Source organism: Trematomus bernacchii, unplaced genomic scaffold, assembly GCF_902827165.1.
Source record: "Trematomus bernacchii unplaced genomic scaffold, fTreBer1.1, whole genome shotgun sequence".
NCBI lineage: Eukaryota > Metazoa > Chordata > Actinopteri > Perciformes > Nototheniidae > Trematomus > Trematomus bernacchii.
In genome coordinates, this window is record NW_022988050.1 from 9,641,155 (window position 1) to 9,665,516 (window position 24,362).

At 41.3% G+C, this 24,362-nt stretch overlaps 1 protein-coding gene across 1 annotated transcript in view; it reads left to right on the top strand.

The window, feature by feature from the left end:
- The window catches only part of dock1 (dedicator of cytokinesis 1), a 162,132-nt gene that overhangs the window by 98,006 nt on the left and 39,764 nt on the right, over window positions 1-24,362 (top strand). The window contains exons 28-29 of the mRNA XM_034119288.1: window positions 9,181-9,282; window positions 11,490-11,584. Coding sequence (XP_033975179.1) covers window positions 9,181-9,282; window positions 11,490-11,584 — 197 coding nt within the window. The remainder of the gene's footprint in view (window positions 1-9,180; window positions 9,283-11,489; window positions 11,585-24,362) is intronic.

Consider the following 24,362-nt stretch of genomic DNA (forward strand, 5'->3'; position numbering starts at 1 on the left):
CTCTTTTCCTTTTCCCCGGCACCTTGTCGACAGGGGCTCACACTCACTCCCACATGCATTCCCACACTCACACAGGCACACACACACAGAGGCTGAACTCCGGACGCCTCAGCGACAGAGCCCACGCAGGCGGAATATCCCCATCGTGCCGCCGCAGTTCTCCTCTCTGGCTTTCTCCCCTTTTCTGCGTGTGTGCATCGGAGAGTGTGTGTAGAAAGAGAGAGAGAGAGAGAGAGAGACTGACAGAGAGAAAGAGAGGGGGGGATTAGGCAAGAGGGGGAGGGAGCATTGGAGAGAGAAAGAGGGAGAGCAGAGGAAGGAGGGAAGGTTGCAGTGGAGAAAGTACAGCTACAGTTTTGGCTACATCTGGCATGTTCATGCAACATCATATCATCTCAAAGCTGTTTGGAACTCACTTCTGTGGAGACAATATACCCAGGAAAACTTGTCTTCCCTTTTTTTCACATTCCTGCAGCCCGTCATGCCAGTTTTCGTCTTGAGAGATCTGTTTTATCATGTCTCTAATTCTTTCCTTGCTATAGTGTGACACTTGTCATGTATTATCAACCTTGAGAGTTTCTGCACCAGTCCATCCACCTTCTGTCGTCTTAGTTTCCCCGTAGTCCTCACTGCTCTTATCTTTGTGTGGGAAGAATGTTACCCCCCCCCCCCCCTTCTCTAAAGTTTGTTATCCTGATCTCATCACAGATTTGCATCCATCTGTCATGTCATGGGCTAGTTAGTAGTTAACACCGTGTTGTGAAGGAGAATACCTGCTTTTCATCTGGGAATGTGCATTTTCCTCTTCGACTTAATTGGATCGTGGTGGACTATTGTTGTGTTCAAACGACAATAAGGAGGGAGGGAATAACGCTCGTAGTGAAACCTTGATCATGTGAAAAGTCGAGCTGTATTTTATTCCCGGTTGGAGGTGTTCAGTGCTTCTGCTCACTCTCTCACAGGGAAACCCTGACTTGTGCTTTAAGCCTCAGGTACCATGGTAATGAGCTGCAGCTCTCCAGACACCAACTGATGCTGCCGTGTGTGTTTGTGCATCCAAGTTTGAATATGTGAAATGTTTCATCTTCCGTACAGTATATTTACCAAGGAACCAACATATTTACAATGCACAGGCGCCCATAACGCATACAGGAACAATCAGGCCACATCCTTCATCATTTCAAACTTTTTTCAAAATGCATGTACTGTAAGCTTGAATTCAGTACCATAAGGCTGAGCTGTGTAAACCTGCATTTTGGGTGAACATAAACCATTTAAAGGTCTCGTATATATTTAAGATATTTCCTAGAGAAAGTTTATCATGTCAAATCATACAATCTGATCCAGATGTGGAAGATAGTGCTGAAACATGTTTCAGGAATAAGAGACGTGACTGACTTACTGCCGAGTCTCAGTTTGACTCTCTCTGCATCACAGCTCTCTCTGCCTGGCCCTTTATGACATGTGACTAACAGAAAATGTTGCTTTTCTTTCGTTTATCCCATCGACCCTTAAAATACCCCCACTTTCTTGCTGACTGACTGCACCTTGAAGTTGCTGAACACTGCATTAACACACTCACAACACAGTTTCATGAGACAGACTTCTTGTTTGGGAGTGAGGAAAAACACATCTGCTTCTCAGCCTTGTTTTTTTACTTTACCAGGCAACCACAGGACCAAGCTGATGAAATGTCTGTAAAGATTTGACCTTGAAAGATGTTTGGATTTGAACCCAGGAGTAAATGGCATTTTTTTAATGGAACTCCTGCGTGATGGATACTGTATATGGGGTTGGAATAAGCGTTACTGTTTTCTTTGATTGGAATCTGCTCATCAACCTGCTTATGTAAGCTTGTGTGTCTCAGAAAGATAAACCGGTGGCAAGGGACGAGTCACCCTCTATTGATTTATTGCCTCAAAGTCAAGTCCTCAGGGGAATCCTGCTTGATGTCCTTGTCCCCATGCATGTATGCTAAACACAGTGCTGTGGTTAAAGGAGGACGCTGTCCTTCATTTGTTTATGCTGTTTAATTTCACAAAAGTGTCAATACTGTCTCTATCATATACACATACACTTCAGCGAGACCCAGGGCTCCGCTCTGCCAGCAGCATCCTGCCACCACCAGTTCATCATTGATGAATGGTGTCTCTCAGACTAATTGAAAAATCAAAACGCTAAAATGGGTCACAAAAACACACAAATGCCATTAATGTACCTCTGCCTTCCCAAGTCAAAACTCAAATGGGAGTCGCAGAGAAAGAGAGGCAGAATATATTGCATATATGTTGTTTTGTCATCGTGGACATGTGAGGAACATTATCTTGACCAATATGGCGTTGCTCGATATTCTCGCCATATCTTCCAAGACCACAACAAACAATGGTCTGGTGTTTTTGGAAGAGTAGACACGATGCATAGAAAAACAAATGGCTATCTTTTCTAGAAAAATAACATTTATATCAATCTTCCAATCATTGTTGTATGCATGCCTCAACCAGGAAGAGGAGGGGATGTATATTATGTAACCGCAGTGTCCCCATTTCAAGTCCAGTTGTCGTCCTTGTTTCATGTTGCCCCCTCTTTACTATCACCATAGCAACTAAGAAAAACACCACAACGTACATGTGGATCAAAAGCGACAAATGAATTCATTAAAGATTACAAATGTCATCTTAGATTGAAATAAGTACAATGAAACACAATGATGCATTACATCAATATTGCATTACTGGCACTTGATTGATTATGTAATCTTGTCGCATCCTCTTGAATAACATTTTAATAGACACGTAGCTTCTGTCACTCGAGTACAGAGTTGTTACTGATTCCAAGGTATAGAAGTGATTTCCTCATTATCACCCCTCACACCTCTCTTCCCCAGCTCATACTGCTAATTGGTTCTGTATGTGCTTTGCAAAGAATACTATAAATAGAGTAACACAATAAATAGACCAATTTACCCAAAATGTTTCTTAAACTACCGATTCCCAGATTGCATTTGGATGTAACTTTCATTTTTAGTATCCTCTCTGTCGCAACTCCAATCCTTCCCCTGAGCTGCTGAGTGCATTTATCCACACAGAGTACTTTAGAGTGTTGAGTGTCATATCTGTATGGAGCCGTATTACTAGATAGTGAAGAGAGCTGTCGATTTATTCAATCTTAGATTTCACAGCCATCCTGAAAGGGAAACTCTTGTGTGTCGGTGAGTGTGTGTCTGACAGGCTGGTGTGATGTGTCGACTGCTCTGCCCCGACTAGTCTCCAAGTGAGAAACAAAGCTGAGAATGTGCCGAGCAGATACGTCAGCGAGAGTCTGTCCCCATCTGCCGCAGACTTATGGTCTCTTCATCAAACGTGTGTGCGATGATGGCTCTAAGCCTGTCAAAAGAACCCTAAGCAAAGTCCAAAATGTGATAGATACTGTTACATATATCAACTTTGAAGGTACTTGCAGTTCGGTATATCCAACACTTTTTGCGTTGCCTCCAACCACACTATGTAAAGCTGGCCTTTATCTGGACAGTGTACATCAAGTCATTATTGACTTATACAATTCCCTTCACGCTTCAGTCCATCCATACAATCTGACACAGCAACAATGGTGACATCCATTTCCTTTCCAGTGAATGATGTAGGCTTGGAATCGAACATGCAGAGCTTTCTTAAGAGTGAAGAGTGGCCTCAGCTCTGTGGGGTTTCTGGTGTAAATGAAGGTGTCTGTTCAGGGAAGTATAATGTTTTGATGTATCAGAGTGTGAAAGTGCTTCTTCCTGAAGCTTGTCTAAGTTGGATGCTGTCCGAATGAATGGCATAACGGGTCACTTTCATGGCTGGCTGCCCAGATTTACCTTGTCTATTATTTATCGCTACTGTATGTGTTTATCTGGACTTCACAATGCATTACGGAAAATGCTGCTAAAGGGTGAATGGTTTAAGCAGGCCTCAAACAGATCCGTTCCCATTGGCTGACCAGCCTGCCGGGCGCCTTGTTGGCCTGATGTTGGAGCCAAGTGGGTGCTCTGTTAAGTCCTGCAGCAGTGGCCAAGTACCCTGCATGTGTCTGCTCGGCCTCCCTTTGATAGACCAGTGTGAAGTGCTCAAGTGCTGCTGCCTCTCGGTTTTGTCCTGCACTGTTTGTATGTGTGTGTGTGTGCGCTAGTGGTGTGTAGAAAGAAAGGAGGTGGATAGATGGATTTATCTCTATGGTACAAAAGCAAAAAGGATCATTGCGATTTAAGAGCACATGCATGAAATCCTCATACATCAGACGTCGTCAATACATTATGTTATGATTCATATTTCCATATATCCTATCATGACAATCTGAATATATCGTTATCTTACAAAGGGAACGTTTTTTAGGGTTGTGTTTTTTGTTAATTATATATTAAGTTTTGCCTCAGAGCAGAACACAGTTCATTGCTTTGAATACACGTTATTACATTTAAATGAACATGTCATTTGATATGGATGTTTTACGTGTGAGTTCTAGTTAGAAAATGTATAAATAAAACCAATTATGTTAGTGTATTCTACAACAAATACAATATCACAAGACACTTGTCTTCCTCCTAGTTAATTCATTTGTTATATTTGTATGTTGCGTCCTCCTGGCTATTTATGCAGTTTCACGTTTTAATTTGAACTATCGTCAGAAAATGGAAAATGGACACTTCTGGATCTGAGCTCCAACAATGCTTTCTGTTAGCGAGGCTACCAATTAAGTTTGTATTGAAGATCGTCTGGTGTGCTGTTGGTTGCCTCATCATATACCCAATACTTTCCGATTCACTGCCTCCATGACTTAGCATCGTGTGGATCATTCACGTTTGTTTGCATCGGAGAAGTGACTTCATTCCTCTCTGATTAAATGGCGTAGTGAGTACCTGAGGTTTTTTGTATGCTTCTGTGATTTCCGTTGTAATGAGCCAGCAAATTCATATTTCATCAGGCCTGAAGCTAATAGAGACTAAGAGAGAGTCATTGTGTCCCCTTTGGTCATCCACCTCCTCCTCCTCCTCCTCATCATCTTCCTGTATCAGTTGTCTCTCCTCCAGAGACAGGTTGCTCTCTCCGTCTACATCTCTCTAGAGACCGACGTTCCATTTCCCCACTGGCTTAATTAAAGGCTTAAAACAATGCTGTGTTTATGAGGCAACCCTTCACTACTACAGCAAACATCAATTTTCGCTTCTCTGCTGTCAGGCGCTAAAGTGAGATGAATTATCAGAGAGATGCGAGCTAGAGAGCGGCGTATGATGGATCTGGCTCTGCCCTCTAATAACCGCTTTTTCATTTCCGCTAAAATTCTGCCTCATTTGCCCTTAAGCTTAAGATGGATATGGAGGCAGGGTTTTGGAAATCTTCAGCTTCTGGACACCGTGATAGATATCAATCGTGAAGTTTCTGTTTATTGTTAAGCTTGGGAAATTGTTTTGGTGGATAAATGCTTGAGATTGATGACAGCTCAAGTGCTGGCTATTAAATGATTGACTTGCGTACCCATCTGGAACACTTTTTGTTCTGAGCTTCAGGTGCCTTATCATCTCCAGTGGAACGAAATAGTTGAATTAAAAAATGATGATTTCTTGCTTCGCTTATGTACTTTGTATTTCAGGTCCTGAGCTTTGTTTCAAAGAGCTCTCTTCCGTATATTCATGACAATTATTCAATGGGTCACTGATGTGCTTTGAAGATTACTATTGTGGACACTTATTAATCATCATTATGCATCATAAATGACAAGTGTAGTGTTTTAAAAGTGCAATAGTTTTTTTACTAAAAGTGTTTTTATAGACACAAGAAGCCTCAATGTCTTTTGTCACATCAACTTTCAGTATTATATTTTATAATAGGAAGTGTCGTATACGTTATATATCCAAAGTCAATGCTGGGCGGCTCTGTTCTCAAACCGTTTCACATTTAAAAGGAATGTCAACAACTCCAAATACTTTATTAATTTGTGTGCTTTCAATGTGACTAAAAGGCACATTGAAAGCACAAATCCAGAGAGGGTAGTGTATATGTTATGGGTACAACTCATTTGTCCTAGCATGACTCAAGTTGTTGTTAGGAAGACAGCTGAAGGAGTATTTTTTCTGGTTTTCTCCCAATTCTGCTACCTCTCTCTGCACTCACATACATCCGTCGCCCACACAAAATCACGAAGGATTTGCCCGCCTATGACTAGTGAGGGAAATACTTCTTTTTTTTCCTCTCCGATCTCTTCTTTCCTTCACCAGTCTGTTTTACCTTCCAAATTTCTCTCTGCTTTAAAAATTAAAATAAATCATTGCATCGTCATGGTAACACCGCAGGGATTACCCCAGTGATAAAAGTGTGACGGCTGAACCATGAAAGTTCTTCTCTCCGAACCCCGCGGTACCCTCTGGTGGACCTGTGGAGTCAGCTGTTTGACAGCAAAGGCTATCACAGTATGCACTTATCAACTTAGAGCTGCAGAGAAGAGTAAACCTGTACTTTTCCATCATGCCGCACATCTTTTCTCACATTAGCCCATAACAGCTGGTGCGGCATGTGTTCTGTTCCTCATTTAGATCTTAATCGCCGCACAGTGAAACGTCTGACTCCTTTTTCTGTGAGAGATTCTCTGTCTGTGTACTCGTACCATCAGGTTTTGCCAGCTGACCCTTCAGCCTCCAGCAGCAATTACATTTGATTGGAAGTTGAAGATGAATTGCAACACGTTACACCTATAAAATCATCATAGTGACAGTGCCGTTTGAATGCCTGTGTTGTTGGCAGTCTTAATTGAACGTTGGGAATAATCTGAAGGTGTTTATACTACTGTAATCAGCGCTGGTGCCTTATGGGGAGTCCCACACTGAGGCTCACAGCGTGTTACGTTCTGAAGGCTCCTTCTCTCTGGGATGCATTCACAGCTGAAGAAATACGAACAACTGTGGGATACCCTCCAGCTGATCTAGTCTACGTTGTGAGGGCCGGGAGACTGCAAGAGGCAGCAAGGACTTCTGAAGACTGCTGCCTGCTTTGATGCCTTTCACTCCTTTTAGTTATAAAGTAATTGTGCAATGTGAGGGGGGTTGCAGTGCCCGTCCCCTCACGCCAGTTAGACTTGTGGATCACGGGAATAATGCTTTGAATGTAGAAAGACTGTTGAAACAACCCCAAACACGTCTTTGAATATTTTTTCTACACGTCAAATGTCCCCCAACTAACTCATTGCATCTTTACCAGGGGTTAATCCATACATTTGTGATTAAGTAGCGACACATGTTGTGCTCTGGTGAAAAGAATAAGGTGTTACAGAAGTGTGACAGTCTCCTATAGACACTTAATACACACTTGTCTCTTTGGTATTTTCTAATCAGGCTCTGTCTTAATTTGTTTCCCATCTTTAATGCTGAAGAACTAAGGCGTACATGCACTCACAGATGAAAGAGGCTTGCCCTTTGTGCTTGAGATAAAAACATTTCCATAAAAATATAACATGAGTCAGACCCTCGTTACAAAAGGAGGGGACTGAAGTGACAATCAGCTCCATGTAGCAGAACAAAGAAAAAACTGAGAGAAACATGAATAATATGTTTGTTATTCTTTAGGTGTCTTTTAGATGATTATCTTATTATTTCTGTCAATAAGGTAATTGCTGTACATACTAACAATAATAATGAACCTTTTTCCAAAGATATTGCAATGTAACAATAACTACAAGTCAATCTGAAAACTGAATTGGAGAGAGAGGGGTGTGTGTGTGTGTGTGTGTGTGTGTGTGTGTGTGTGTGTGTGTTCTCAAGGAGAGGTTCTCCAGCGAAACAGCATGCTGGAGGATTAACTACCATGAAGCAGCAGTTATATCTGCCGCATTAAGTCCTCAGTTCACTGAGGTAGGCCCTGTCCAGATTGAAATCCCAACCCAGGGTTTGTTTAGAAGATTAGTAATGGAATAGTACTCGCATGTGAAAAACCTGTTTGTATTATTGTGGCCAAATTTCCCCTGAAATACATGTGTACCACTTCCAATCACAACATGTTTAAGACGACATCAATAAATAGAAACCTTTCAATTCTAAACAATGTTTAGTCTGACAGCTGCATTGTGCATCTGTCCTTGTGTAAAGACATATGCTTTTAGTTTGAGATTACAATAACTACCATTATCTTAAAAAAGGTGAAAATGTATTAATAATAATATTTCTCCCCTATTGAATACTTGTTTCTCATAAATCAATGCTTTTGTAGTTTAAATGTAAGGAAATTATTCTTTGTGCTGGGTTAGTCTCAATGATATGATGGATGCTTAATAATCCAGTAGTGTTTGAGTTGGAGATAGACCGTCACCTGTACGCTTTTCGCAATTTAACTCTTATCATACTTATTAATCTGGAGGTGCTTTAATGCATTCTGTGACAATGCTGTTTTAATTAACTTCGCTTATCTTGTGTACTTTTTTTGATCAGCTGTCTGGGAGAGTTCAATAGAAGTACTGTGTTGTTCTTATTCTTCAAAAGTATAGTTGCAAATACTTTAACTCGTCTTTTAGGAGTATTTTAATTGGCAGTACAACACACTTTCCATCATCTCTTTTCCATCAGTGTAATTTTTCTTTTCTTTGTTATTGTACGATCGTCATGATTCTCTGTCTAAAAACTTTACTTGATACATGTATTCCTGTGAATTTCCCCCCCATCCTTAAATAGTATGAAATCAACCCAGTCACACATACAGTCAAGCAAGGGCCCTTTCTAAATTCCAAAATGTGTCAATAGATCCCCCCTGTTTTTCTCCACTTTGCACAGACATCACTGGCAGGACTCTTGATGGTCGCAGCAGCCTCTCTCCATTTAGCCTAACACACATTTGCCTTTCCTTATCTGCTCTGCGCAGCCCATGTTCTGCGTGCTAACCAGAGCCGTTAAAGCACACTGTAAAGCAGAGACAGCTCTTGTAGGGACCTCACACACATTATAATCAGTGGAGACACAGAGCGGAGGGGAGTGGAGGCCAGCAGGTTAATGAGATCAGTCACAGAGTGAGGGCACCTACCTTTTCAAACCTGGGAGGCTTCAGTATTCATATCCAATCAACTCAGCTAGTCAGTATCCATCAAAATCACAGGCGCAGAGTCATTCCATCCTCAGCCTTCAATTTGAACTTGATTGTGAATTGAATGAGCTTCTTTTCTCTTTTCCAGGGGAGCTTCGTGGCCAGCATGACCGCCACACTGAGGCAGATGGACGACTATCATTATGCTCATCTGATCAGCACCTTTGGCAAGATAAGGAGCGATGTGGTGGTGAGTACACCTCACAAATGTCTTCTAGATGAGACACTTCAGGCTACATTGTCAAGTAATCACTTAAATCTTAGTCAGTGTAGTTCTGTTTCATTTTGCTCTTTCTTTTCCTAAAATCAAAAGTCGGATAAGATCTGCAAGGAAAATGTATTTCTTCCACTATAAAGTATGAAATTGAATTTCTGATAGTCCTTGCTCTGCTATACGCACAGCATGCTCTTGATGATAGTAACTCCTAAGGGGGGGCAGATCGCTCTCTGCAGCCAACAAGTTGTGGAGGAGGGATAAATGTCATTGATGTTATGGATTTCCGCTCTGAATAAGTCTTCCCTTACGGCCCGTCCACACAGCGGCGTGCGTTGAAGCTTGCTCCATTTTTTGGAATATGAGGAAATGACCTGCGGTGTGTCTCTCCCAGCATACACGCGGTTTGATTGGCTGACGCTTCCACCGAAGCTTCAGAAGCTTCAAAAGTTGAACATTGCTCAACTTTTGCAGCCTGAAACGCCAGCAAAGCTCCGCTCTGCTTCCCACAATGCAGTTCGGCGAAAAGTCAGGCAAAGTGACGTCACCCCATTCAAAGTGAATGGGCAGAAGCGTTGGAAGATTTTTTTAACGCTGCTGTGTGGACGTACCGTTAAAGCCGTAATTCTCTAGAATCTGCTGCCAGATTAGTATTATGTTAGTGTACTTTGACTAGTATTGATATTCCACTGTTTGCTTCTATCCCAAAAAAAGTCATAGCAGGAACAAGAATCAGATTTAGATTACAGGTGAAGCTTTGTAATCCAATGAAATGGAGATGTTGGCTTCACTTGCGGCTTCATCTGCTTTCATTTGGTATTGAATAGATGCACGCACCTGAAATAATTGATACACTTAGTCAGATTACGAATAATTGTACGTGTTTGATTGAGTTTATATATTCCCTCAACTCTGGAAAAACAGTGTTTATTCATCTATGCACTTTTAAATCAAGTCATTTATGGTTTCTTTCAGATGACCACAACATAAATCAGCCTGAATGTATCTCCCTGACCTTCATGATTGCACACAGGCTTTGTTAGAGGCTGTTTGTCTAGTTCCCACAGCAGGATAAACAATCACTGTGATGAAGCTGGATCTTTCCACTGAGTTATTGTTCCTGAAGCTGGCGTGGGCCATATCCACATTTCAGAACTGGCTGCAGCCCAGAGGACCTTGTTGTTTCGCAGTTATTCTCCAAACACACCATCACTAAGCACAGGGATTCACCCAGGAGTGAAACATCGAATGCCAGGAATAGATTCACATGCATATTTATGTTTTGGGAATTTAGCGGCAACTCTGATTGAGAGAAAGTTGATGACTTTGTAGACCTGACAGGAATTGAGAATTTGAGGTTGTGCTGCTATAGATAAGGTTGAGCAGAGCCTCTATTAACAGTATAAATTAACCTAGTTATTAAGTTTTCATAGAAAGATCACAAGAACTGTTTTCCCCAGGAGCAGTAAAACAGATGGAATGTCATTGTTTACAGCATTAAAGGGGACCTATCATGCAAAATGCACTTTTGTACGTCTTTTATACATGAATATGTGTCCCCGGTGTTCCAGGGAACTCACCAAGTGTCAGAAAACACAACCCTCTCTATTTTCCTCCATACCCAAATCTCTAAAAAAGGGGCTGCAACGGATCTGATAAAAACTGATCCAGATTTGAACACTGTCCTGACGTCAGGACAGTGGCGCTACGGCTATTGGGCCAACTCCACCAATCAGGAGGAGACAGCCACGGCCATTGCCGTTCGAAAGCGCTGGAGACGCTGTAGTACATATGCCAGGCCTGTAGGTGGTGCTGTTCTCACAGAATCTGCCCTTGCAAAAACAGAGCTAGAAAATGTCAAATTGAGCAAAATGAGGCATGGCTAAAATGCATGATCTGTTTGGTATTTTGAAGAAAAAAAAAAGTATAAATATGCCTTATATAGGTATGGTCCTACACTATATTATTCAAATATAGCATGATAGGTCCACTTTAAGAAACCGCTGGATTATTGGTCACCTGCAAAAGGAATATATATATATACGTCACCTTGACCTTAAAAGCTAATCCAAAAGCTGGTTCTGCCTCAAAGCCAAACTCCTAACAGTTCATTTCAGATTGCTCTTATCTTGGAGGTGGGGGGAATAACAGTTTTCATTTTGAAAACTTTCTCTCTCTTGCAGGATTTCCTAATGGAGACATTCATCATGTTTAAAGATCTCATTGGGAAAAACGTCTACTCCTCCGACTGGGTCATAATGAACATGATGCAAAACAAGTGAGTACGGCAACACTGGACACATGTGCACACACACACACACATAACACATGCTGCCTTTAACTCCCTACACTGTTGTTGCTAAGGAACAGCAGTCAGAAGTGGCTAAGGATATGTTCTAATGTTTTTCTCTCCATGCAAATATCGGCACAAGGCCTCAGCAGCGTAGCAATCAGAGGAGCAGTCAGCGCAGCCGCAAACAAAGCCATGAATTATAGATGCTGGGGTCTATGCTGCCTGCTAATCTCCAAACTTAGTCTCTGCATCTCTTTACTTTGTTGCTTGTTGTGCTGCCACGGCCTTCTGTTTTATTAATAGGTACCTTGCCTGATTCCATTTTTTGGGGAAAAGTGCTTCTGTGGAGTTTAGACAAGAGCTGTGCTTTTATGCACTTAGAGGCGCTTATGTCATCTTTTGTAATTGTTGTATGTGTTGTAGTGCTCTATTATGAAATGTCAGTTTTTAAATAGGGAAGAAAAACAATTCCTTCTTCCTCAACAGCATCCATTCATTTTTGAGAGGGCGAGATGCGTTTTTAACTATGATCAAAGATCCATAATCATTGTACATGTTTTACATATCTGTTAAAAGATTACTTAATCTGTTAAAAGAGTGCACTTATTTAGCCAGTATTCCTTAAAATTGGCAGACTCAAAGTTACGGACTGGTAAAGATGTTCAATATCTATTGAGCAAATCCAGAAATACCATCAGCTTTATTCAACAAATTCCTCTTTCTTGTTCAAACGTAATGCCTATATTACCCACAATGCGCCTCACCTGCAGACAGACTTATTAACAATTCAAGTGTGGTATGTTTCGTAATGTAACTTGATCCATCAATCTAAAGCAGAGAAAAGGAGTGTCCCTCTTTCTAACTCCAGACCTTCATTTTATGTTTCCAATTCCAAACGTGTAGTACTCGGCCCAAACTGACTTAGACTTAAGTGACGTCACTTGAGTCAACATATTACATTTCATGCAGCTCCCTCTGGAGCTCCCAAAACTCTATAAAATGTTTAAATATGCAGCACTCTGCCCCAACACCTTTAAACACACTTGGATGTGTAAAATCAATGGAGTTTGTTTTTCATGAAACATGTACAGTATCAGACAAAAACCAAAGAGAAACACCAACATTTAGAAAAACAACAAGGCTTTTCACTTTGCAACAGAGTACCTGGAGCTGTTTCTGTTCAAGCGCCTCAAAGTGACTATTTACGGTGGGTGTAAAGCAGCCCCTTGTTGACTGTAAGCGCTTGGACTTCCTGCGCACTCCTCCCAAACCATTCTAACATCATTACCAGCTAGGGTATTTGACTACAGATTGCAATGCTACTCAATGTTTGTTCTAATGCTTTCATCAGTCCAGTTCATTACTACATGTGAGTTTCCCTTTGGAAGTCACACCCACTCTCTAAAAGACATCATCATCCACCTGGGTCACTCCCAATGGAGAATTCATTGGCTTTACTCGGTGATGATGCTCCCCCTGTGCCCTGCAGGTGTGCAAATCCATCTGTCCTGAGCTGCAGTGATGGCGTAAAAACATGCGGTCCTGACCCTCCTTACACACACACGCACACACACACCGGACACATCGGACGTGCAAGCACTGGACTGACTAGCTTGTTTAAACACACCCCCACTGTGATCCTGTACTTTCTCAAACTGCTTTAGGGATGTGATGAGCACCACTGAGCTCCCAATGGTTCATTCTCAGATCATGCTTGGTAGTGTATGAAATGTTTTTATTTTATTTTGACTCACAGGCTAGAGGCCATTTCCCATGCCTCAGCAGAATATTCCCAATCGAACCCTTTGTCACTTGTTTTTGACAGCCGTTTGATTAAATCTGCATTCTAGTCAGCACATCCAGCCACTTGCTAGAGTTAAATCATTGTTCAACTCAATGAAAAAAAACATGCCTGTCAAAGTCTGACTCATCTCATGCCCTAGCCACACGGAGACGAAATGGGTCGTATCCGCTACAGTTCTCTATCATATAGAGTAGACGGTTCGGCCACACGAGGCCGACAGGGAAACGTAGATAATGATAACGGGTCCCAAGGTGGGTAGATCTGCGGATGCAACGCTCTGGGGGTCCAAACGGCTCTGTGATTACGCCCTATACGATCATTTCCTGATAACAAAAATACTGACGGGCTGTCAGGAGAGGGGGAGGAAAAGAGAGACTCCGTATATTATTCTTATATTATTATATAGAGTCGTTATTCATTTGTTTTAAAGCTCAATAAATAACAAAGAAGACCTTTGACCGGCACTTTTGTAATTTTGTCCGGAAGATTTAAACTTTAACGTACATGTTGACCGGCGGAAAAAAATTCTAACGGAAACTCTGCCGCACGGTTCCCTCGTCCCTTGGAAGAGGAGGAGAGGTGGGTGTTTTTCATCTGCTGGTGGACTAACCGGGGAGATTTACAGCAGGAGCACACGCTTGACTCGGGGAAGGAGAAAAAGAGCCAGAGCCCTGGCCCCTGCCTCTCCCCCCACCTCTGCTGCTAAATCCAAAGCGGAGAATAAACAGAAGGGCAACCATGGCAACCATGCATGCTCGTGAAGTCTTCTTCGCTGCTTTTGGTGTATTTTGTGGTGGAAGTACAGCGCCACTTACAGGCCCGGCATATGTACTACAGCGTCTCCAGCGGGTTGAGCGGTCTCGTGTGGACGGACACATTTCTGGTGCCGATTGCGTGTGGACTTTTTTGATATCGAATTCGGTTCGTTTTCGTTACCGTCTCCGTGTGGCTAGGGTATCAGTCTTAAACCTGAGCCTGTGTGAATACTGCGGGTGTCGGCTTTGCCACCAATTAGCAGAACTCTTTCATTGCTCGCCATCCATCAGTGTGCGTTTGATCGGTTGTTTCTCCCTCCCTACAGTGGGAACCCAAGGTGACACGTTCATTCATCCCATGAGATAGCTATAAATGTTTTGCAATAACTATCTAAGGGCAACGAAGGTGTGTTTGTTCGTCAAGCTCTATTGCTGCGCACTCTTTGAATGCCAGAGCACATTCCCTGCAAACTTAAAAAAGTCACGTCTCGGCTGATCTAGCATTTAAGTAGAACCACCAAACAATTTATATTTTGTTTTTTTTAATATTGGCCACCATAAGAGATGCAATCGGATGTATTTCAAATGTTTTAGATGCAGATGTTCAACTGTTATCAGTAGCTAGTTTAAGGCCCGTCCACACGGAGACGATTTCAGTTGTATCCGCTAAAGTTCTTTATCGTATAGACGGTTCGTCCACACGAAGCCGAAACGGAGCCGCGGCTTTGGAGCCCGAAACCGATAAACTTTGAAACCGGCTCCCAAAGTGGGTAAGTCTGGAGACGACACGCTTGCGGCTCCGTGTGTACGCCCTATACGATCATTTCCTGAATCGATGACGGCATAGCCCCGCCTCTCCCCACCTCTCCTGCTCACCCCCACGTCATTGCTCATGCGTTTCGCCAACAACAACAACAATGGCGGATCACAGGGTTGCGTTTGTGCTCCAGACGCTACTGACCATGATACAGATTTTAGTGCAAAAATCTACAGCTCCTCTATCACAACCATCAGCAACAATAATAATATAATAATAATAATAATAATCGTCATCTGTCTTATTCGCTGCTTTTGGTGTATTTTGTGGCGGAAGTACAGCGCCACTTACAGGCCCGGCATATGTACTACAGCGTCTCCAGCGGTTTCGAGCGGTTTCGTTTGGACGGACACATTTCTTGAGACAATTCCGTGTGGACGGAAGACTTTTTTGAAATCGACTTTGGTTCGAAATCGGTTTCGTCTCCGTGTGGACGGGGCCTAAGAAAGTCCCATTAGTGCTGGGATGATAGTAAAGAGAGGGGTTTTCAGCACTTCAGGATTAATGAGAGCTGTTAGACAGAACAATGTGGAAAATCCAGAACAATTAGCTAAGAGATGTTACAAAAGCTCTATATAGCTAAGTGTCACTGAAAAGGTTGGGTGATAAGTGCTCAAGGTCATTGTTTATAGCAAAATATTTGTTAGAAGACCTTTAAATATTGTCAAGTGCTTTTAAAAATTGCACTATATAACTGACACCTAAAAATACATTTGGAAGCCTTGTGAAACAGCTTTGGAGATCCTTCAGTCCTTCCTCACAGTTTCCTGAGTCTGGGCTCTTCACACATGCCACATCCCCCCCCCCCACAGCACCAGCAGACGGCTCTTTCATGTCCACACATCATGATAACAACACTAATGAGATGGGCATCAGCAGAAGTCATTGCCTCCCACTTCTTCTCCACCCATCGCCTCTTTCCCCAGGTTGTAAAGTGATTCATGGGCTCTAATTGCCCAGGGGAAAACTGCATCAAGCATTTACTGCTGTTTCCCCGAACTGACCATGGCTTGATAATGACAGACTCTGAAGACCCTGACCTTGAATCCCACTTCACGTTGTTTGCACCCTTGTTTGGTATTAACCAAGAGATCTAGAATGTGTTTGCTTTTTCCTTATACAATGTATTATTGTAAATGCTACAGGAAAGCCGATATAAGACTGTATGTGAATGTGTTCTTGCCTTCTTAGAGGTACAAGTACCCTGTAGGTAAACCTTGATTTTTGTTAAAGAGCACTTACTGAATTAGAAGTTGGCATTTGCTTAAGCGTTATAGTCACTGTTGGTTTTCTCCCAGGGATGAAAAGCCTTGCATCACATTTTTTAAGAGAAAACAGCTGCTGGCTGCTTTGTACAGTCAGCTAAATGTGCTCCTTAACAGATTTGCATAGTCAACTTTTCAAAGCTCTGTGCTCTTCAACCTTATATCTTGAGATGTGCTGAATCACTGCTAACTAAGTGCTGTCATCATCATCAATCTGACCAATGTTGATTTCAATGTTTTTTAGTTTTTCAGTCACAATGAAAAGCAACAACCGAATACTTAACATAGATCAATTGTAACTAGCTATATGTTAACAAATTGAGTATTTTATTCTCCAAGCGAAAATGTTACACTTTAACCGCTCAAATTAATCAAACAGTTAACTGGCTATAACCATTTTTTTTTAATACATGTTCAAATGGTTATAATCAAGTTTAAAGAGTTATAATACACTGTTTTTGGTGATTTTCTTATTTTATTTTTGTCTCAACATGCAAAAGACTACATTGGTTTGTGTTGCCTTGCAGGCTTATTAGGACAGGTGATAAAACTCTTTAGAAATTAGATCTGAGTGAACATCAGATGACCTTCTCCAATTTAGTTTATTTCCCCAGATGACGCCAAAAGTTTCTTGTGGAGCGGTTAATTATATGTAAGATTGGTAGATGGAGAGATGAATGGGGAGTTCTCAGAGAGCCCAGTGTGGCAGCTGAAAAGATGAAAGCCCAGACAAGCTGAAGAAGCAGCTCTTTAACTGGATAAGCCAAGCCATCAGTCCCTCACAGACTCATTAGGAGAGTGTTTCTGAGGCTGCATGGCTGCCGTTCGGAGTTCTCCCCATGACTAATCCAGGACCTGGAGGGCAGCTCTGGAAGGCAGGAGAGGAAGAAGACTCACAGAGAGGGAAAAACCTGTCAATGCTGTGGTGATCCTGTTTGCCCCTGTACAACACGTCACTTAGAAAGATAGAAAAAGAGAGCCTATGATTTTATGGGTATTTGACTAGAAAGCCGGCTGGATAGTCCTGCGTGTCTTTAATAAAAGCAACATTCTTTAAATTATTTCAGGCTTCATTAAGGGAACTTTAATGATGCATCACCTAAAACAAAACCTATGAACATGGTTTAACTTGTAGTATCCACTACACACATTTACCAGTTGATGGTAATAAATGAATGAATCTCCCATACATGCCATTCAAAAAAAAGGAGAGAACTACATTTAGAAAAATTATCATATAAACAAATTCCCTCTCTCGTCCCTTTTTAAGAGGGCAGATTGCACTTTATGGACATGTTTGAGCTGTTGGCAGATGCAATTGACGTGGAATTAGTGGTGATATCACTGAGTGTATATTTATGAAAAGCTCCAATATTAGCATCCAGTAAAAAAACAAAGAGGAAATGTTATATATAGCTGCATAGATGTTGGACAGTAAGCCTCCCAAATGATGTGGGCACAATCATCTCAACGCCAGTGCTTCTCAAGCCTCTTTGCTTTTATGCTTTTTGGCATTTTGAGCTGCAAAGAACAGGTTGACCTTTACATGGCTTTCCTACTATGCTGCTTTGTTAATACGTTGACAGTTTGTCTCTCTCTCTTGTGTGTGTTTGGAGTGGTAATTCTGCAATAATGAGATTAAGACACGGCTTTGCTTTACGGAGGAACCGTGGGAGAGACATGAAACATCCCCAGCTGCTGCTACGGGTATTTGTTTGGCGACGTGCCAGTGTAGGTTAGAGCCTTACATTAATCTCACATCAACATACATACTCACAGAGCTTTGATGTTAAATCCAAACGCACCACCTTCACAGACTAATCAGAGAGCACGACCTGGAGTGTGTGTTCATGTCCGTCACTATATCTGCCTAAATATGAGGTGAGTTAATATTGTGTTGCCCATGATAGCAGTGCTCTTGAGTGTATCCTGTGAGCTGGCCTTTGAATAGTGACACCCAAGGAGCGATAACATTATCTTTTTCTCCACATGGATTTATCAAAGTCATTATCAAGAAGCAGCAGAGCGGTTGTGAGTGGAAGTATTCAGCATGTGCATCACAAATTATAAAATGAAAATATGTGTTGAAACCCAAGTCAATTCCACAAAGTAGCAGTTAATTAAAGATTGCAGAGGAATAGAAGTAAAAAAGAGCATACGATGGCAATTAAGCATTAGCTTTTTTCAAAATGACCTTGTCTTTATTGTCTTGTGTTGGCAGAAGTGACAGATATCAAATAAGCATCACTTGCTACACTGAGGCAGATGCTTCATTGGAGACGCAGTGAATTTGCCGCAGCTTATTTCTGAACATAGTTGAAATGTTTGCTGTAAAATCGGCTGAATGCTTCTTTTCATTTGATAGCCAAATTACTTGACAGTGTGTCGAACTAAACAGCTCCATTTCCTGACTGCATTTTTGATGAGTATGTAATTTGCCATACAGATCAGCATTGATGCTCACTTCAATCCACATGAGCCAAAAGGGCACATCTGCCCATATGCTAAGGCCCTATATAGTCATCTTTAACACACTGGTTGTGGCTGCTGTAGATGGTATAACTCCAAGTGAATAGTTTCACTGTATTAAACTTGACTTCATCAAAAGATTTTCAGGCAGTGCGAACATTTTCCTCCAAATTTTCCACGATCAACAAAGAGCAGAAGCTTTTTTACTTTACACTGTAGTTTGGTCCAGGCACGATATTTGTATCTAAAAAGGATTCGTGACCATAAAGAAAACACAAAATGTTAAAGGTTTAGACAGTTGGAATCAGTTTTAATTGCTTTGTGATTCATCCGATAACTTTGAAGATGCTTCATTATCTCATCCGTTGCTCAACATGAACAGAAAGTTGTGGTCTTCCTGCTCACTAGAATTTGGAACAGCGCGAATTGTCTCATTAGTAATCTGTTCACCTCTTCACAAACTTTTTCCCTGGATGAAAAGCAGCTTTTTGCTGTCATTGTTACCTCTCAGATCTTTGTGTTTATAGGCCGGCGGAAGCTATGATCTTCAGCTCTGACAGTGGCATCACTGCCTGATGCTGCAAGTCAAAGGGTCCGGGCTTTTCTCACAGCACTCGCATGACAGATGGGCCCTCAGTGGCCTGTGAGGTCAGACAGAAATCATATATTTTTCACCGTCATTCTATACCGTCTCACATACCCATTCTATGAGGACCAACTCGCAAACACACACGTCTAAAGTCATCTCTACCGTGGCCTCTGTTATCAGTTCAGGGTTCTATAAAAAGCAGCAAACATTTGTGCCTTCTGGTCTTGAAAGTATCTTCCAAGAGATATGAAGTAACATTTTAATCATTAACTATGTATCATATATAATTGTATTTGTGTATGACCTAGAGCCAAAACTAACAATCGTTGTATTGATTAATCTGACGGTTATTTGCTTGATTAAACAATATTGCAGAAGAATTTCCATCTCAGTTTATCAGTCAAAGGTCATTTCAAATGTCTTGTTCAAAGCCCAAAGATATTTCAGTTTAATATGAAATTAAACAGAGAAAAATCCACATTTTACAGGCCGAAAACAGCATGTTCTGCTAACTAATCAATTTACAATTTCACTATTAGCAATTAGTATTGCAACTAAAAACCACGACAAATGTGTAATCTCTATAATCTCTGTAATCTCTAGTCTTTGTAGTATTTCCGCACAAACTGCACTTCACCATTTCTGATTTATTAACTAAAGCACTTGATGGATTTAATCTTTAAGATGTAAGACCCATTTTGTTTCTTGGTGTAAAGGTTTCATTTTAGCACCATCAGACCAGCTAGATGTAAGAGCTCTATATTGCTAAAAGTGGTTTAAATGTTAAAGTGGAGTTGGGGAGTGAGGTCTTTTTCCCTCAGTGAAAATGAAAAGGTCGAGCAGATGAGAGGAGTTATTTTCACCCCAGTGATATTTTTGAGTCATTAGAGCCTCCCTCAGCTTCCCTGGGGTTTGCTGCTCGCTTTTCATTCTTACTGCATGGTTAAACTTTATCCAGAGCTTGATAGAATTGGGTTGAAAATATTTTGACAGATGAATCAATCTAATTTTAGATCAGGTGTCTGAAATAAAGGTAATCGAATTGAATAAATTGCTGTGATAATGGAGGTTTTTGACCTTGCCTTATCTTTGAGCACAGGCAGATATGCCAGCTATTAACTGCAATAGTATGCAAATAGTTTGTGATCATTATTCGGGATGCTCTCTGAACTCAATTAGCAAGTATGATCTGCTGATAACTCCCATTAGCATATTAAGCTAGGTGTCTGCGGCGCACACACCAGCAGGGCTCACGTGTCTGTGCCACGGCTGCAGGAAGTTAGCTGATTTAAATACCATTTAAAAAGCAACAAGGGTGTGAGAAGCAAATGCTCTGTTGTCTGTGCTGAAATGTAAATGTACAGCACACCCATCAATCAGCCGTAATGGGGTGATTTTCCTGACACTGACAGTTTGATGGAGCATATTTATCATAATGATGCCATATGTATAAAGTATCTGACTGACTCTAATGTGTAGGAGGTACAACGCCGCTCTCTCACTGCCTAATTAAAAAGTTCAAGGATCTCCAAGTTATGTTTTTGTCTCCTTAAGCAGAAAACAGGGAAGCCTGTGATATCTGGAGATGAATAGAGCTACCTTGATTTCCCTGCTGAACTACAGATGAAAAAACAAGCATAAAAATCAGTAAGAAGCCAGGTTGTTTTTTAGGAATTACACGTTTCCAGGGTGTCCCCAGAAATGCTTTGCTGAAGGCAAAAGGAACCTCTGAAATCAGTTGGATAAGTCTTTGATTACATTTATAGTAGCAGCTTAAATCTCCCCAGTCATTAGTGTGTTACTTGTAGTTGTAATGGAGTTATAAATAACTGTTTAGTCTTTGTCTCTGTCTCTTCATCTGCATCTTATTTCCCCTCTGTAGCATAATGACCAGCCGTTACAGATGTTGCAAGGCAGCCAAGCATCTTTCCCCGTGGCATTTGGCTCTGTTAATAATGCAAGCTATAAAGAGCAGGGCGCAACACACACTGTATAACATGCACTTAGCGTTCACTATACGGTCCTACCTGAAATCAATATGACAATTAATTATGACTGTACATTAATTGCATTTCTTTTTATAAATAATACCTTTTGGACTACAGAACTTTTGTAAGTATATCACATTTATTTAAGAACCCCAATTTCTTAATTTCTTAATTTCTATCCAAAGATGTTTTCCAAAGACACATTTTTTTTAAATCTATGAATGCCTTTAATCTTGTTTGAAATGGCTCTTTTGTAGTGTTTCAGTCAGAGCCCACTGAGAGAGAGTATATTCTATTTCCATCCGCCTCATTACGTTTTTTCACTTTAATTAATGGCAGGATGTGCCCACGAAAGAACTGTCCTGTCTGTTCATTAAGAGTCCATTATACGTCTGATGTCAGGTAGACTGCTGGCTACAAATAGGCATATGGGTAATGGAGTTTATATTGTCCTGTGAAAGGCAACATGAGAGAGCGGCATTCATAAAGCATGTTTATGGAAAACACCTCACGCTGATCTACAGATTCTGCACATCAGTCATACAGCGAGCACAGGAGATCCCATCTGCCTGCATTTAACAAAAGTAGTGAAACCGTGAAGGAGTGCTGCTTCTGGAAAAGGGAGATCAAGTAGAAATATTTGATTACAGCTGCATTTTGCCTGTTGAGTCATATTTAGCCAGAAGCTGTGAGTAGTATTGATCACACTCGTTCCCTCCCTGTGTGACCCAGCAGTGGGAGCTGTGTGCTACCTTGGTAATGTTTGTAGAAATGTACACCTGTTCGGGATTATGAATGACTTTAGTTGGACCCATCTCACCGTTAACCGATATCCAAGCCTTTATCAATGGCAAACTATGATTAGTAAATGGTGTAATGCCACTATAATAATGTAGATTAATCTTTATCTGCAGCTGTGCATAAATACTGGGTTTATGGCTGATGAAAATGTTAACGTTATAAATGAGACTTCAAACTATTTGGTACAGCCCTTCAAAAAACATAATTTTTTTCCGAAAATTAATAACTGAAAATAATGAGCCCCCATTGAGCAGTAATATTTCTCTGCCCACAGTCGCAGTGGATGCAACCACATTTTAGCATTAGACCGGTGTTAAGCGCATCAACTATATTGACATGTTCACAGCTGCAGAAAATTGAGTGAGGTGTGCGGAGGTGGGAGGGGGGGGGCTGTGCTCGTGCAGACAGGATGCTGGTAATGGGCTGTCTGAGTGCTCAGGAGATGGGAGATGGGAGGGGGGTCTCCCACTCTGAGGCCAGAGCGCCGGGGAAATGGACTTCTAATGACTTATCCAAAGGTGTTCAATGACAGTTAACCTTTCCAGCTAATGATTAAGGTGACTCTTAATATGTATCACACATCGCCCCGGATAGAATTTTGTCAGCAATGGAGATAAATGTGGGACATGAATATTGTATGGCTTTAAATACCCCTGATCCCAAAGCATTGGCGTCTCAACAGTAATGGTTATTCCTGTTAGAGGTCAGTTAGACAGGCGATGAGGGAAACCCAAGCCCTGTTTCCACGGCAATGAAATCTGAACCTACATAAAGTAAGAATCTCCAAGATGAAGTGTGGGGAATTCCTGATTCCCACAGTTAGAATAAGCGTTTACCTTGGGTTATGACAAAGAAGAGGGGGGGGGGGGGGGTTTCTTGGAGCTGGCTCTGCAGCAGATGTCGGTGCACCTGCCAGTGTCAGTTGCATGAGCGCTACATCTTCATGCAACTTTATTGCCCGCTCATGAAACCTTGATGCAATCCACTTACAGTAAATGGCATAAAAACAGACCTTGTTTCACCTTGCCATTTTTATCACTGTATCTTCGTTTACTGACTTTGGCAGTCATTTGTTGCAGTTTGAATATTGATTAGTATTTGTGTGGTTTTGCTCACATTATCTTAACCTTTTAAGCCCGGCAGCCCCCGCCGGTCTTTTTTTTCACGAAACTGTGTCTCAGGGCTTCTTAACATTTAACAACCTATTAATGTGTCATACCCACTTAACGGGAAGAAACTCAGCCAACTGACTGAATGAAAGCTGAGATTCCACAGATTCTAGAGGTATAAGTATCATCACTGTGCGCCCAGAACTCAGGGCAGCGAAGGCAAAACCAGACAACACACAACGTAGCTTTACGGAGCCAAAACGGCAAATATGTCTTACCTTTGCTGTTTTCTGATCAAAAGTTGTGTTCAATGGCATTAAAACGCATAAAAACACTGCTGAAGGTTAATCCAATGTGTCTGTGTCACTTTGAAATGATTACTGATAATCCATCATAAAATTGTTGTCAAAAACTGAGATTTCATATAGAGTGTGTGAGAGCTACAACCCAGCTTCCGGTTTTGGGCATTCTGGCTATGCATCACTCATTCACCAATGGGTAATGTTTAGATGGATTTTAGGAACTTCCCTCTTGATTCTATTGGCTCTAACGGTTCAAAAGAGGTGTCAATCATCAAAATCGACCAATGGGTTCCAGAGATTTGGCAAATCCACCCAAATGACCCCAGAAGTGTTGTTTTTTTGCTAAACCTCTCTAAAAAGGTCAAATGTCACTTGTTTTGCATCAATCTTGATACAGGGTACTTACTGTATTATATGTTATTGTTTGGATTCCTAAAGCTTTTATTCTACTATCCCATCATTCAAGGGTGGTTTTCACTATAAGTAATGTTTTTTTTTTTTTAGATGGACACTATAATTAAAGAAATGTATTGATACTGACTTTTCTACATCCAACTCACAGGTTTATCATTGCTTTGAGAAAAAAGATTATTAATTTACCCCTTTTAGAAGTGAAGATATAGTCATTTGTTCTGGGAATGTCATTTTCGAGCCTGAGACCTGGAAAACAGGCTCAGGGCTTAACAGGTTAAGTTGCAACTATGATTAAGTCACCATAAGAACCTGGAGGGTTACTTTACATAAAGTTGGGTTATCCCATCTGCTTTGCTAGATTGTTTACCCCCACACTCATGATAAGGCTTCTTTTTTCTCTCCGCGAGTACTTCATACATTGTTGTATTGCTGTATCTGCCAGGGAATGAA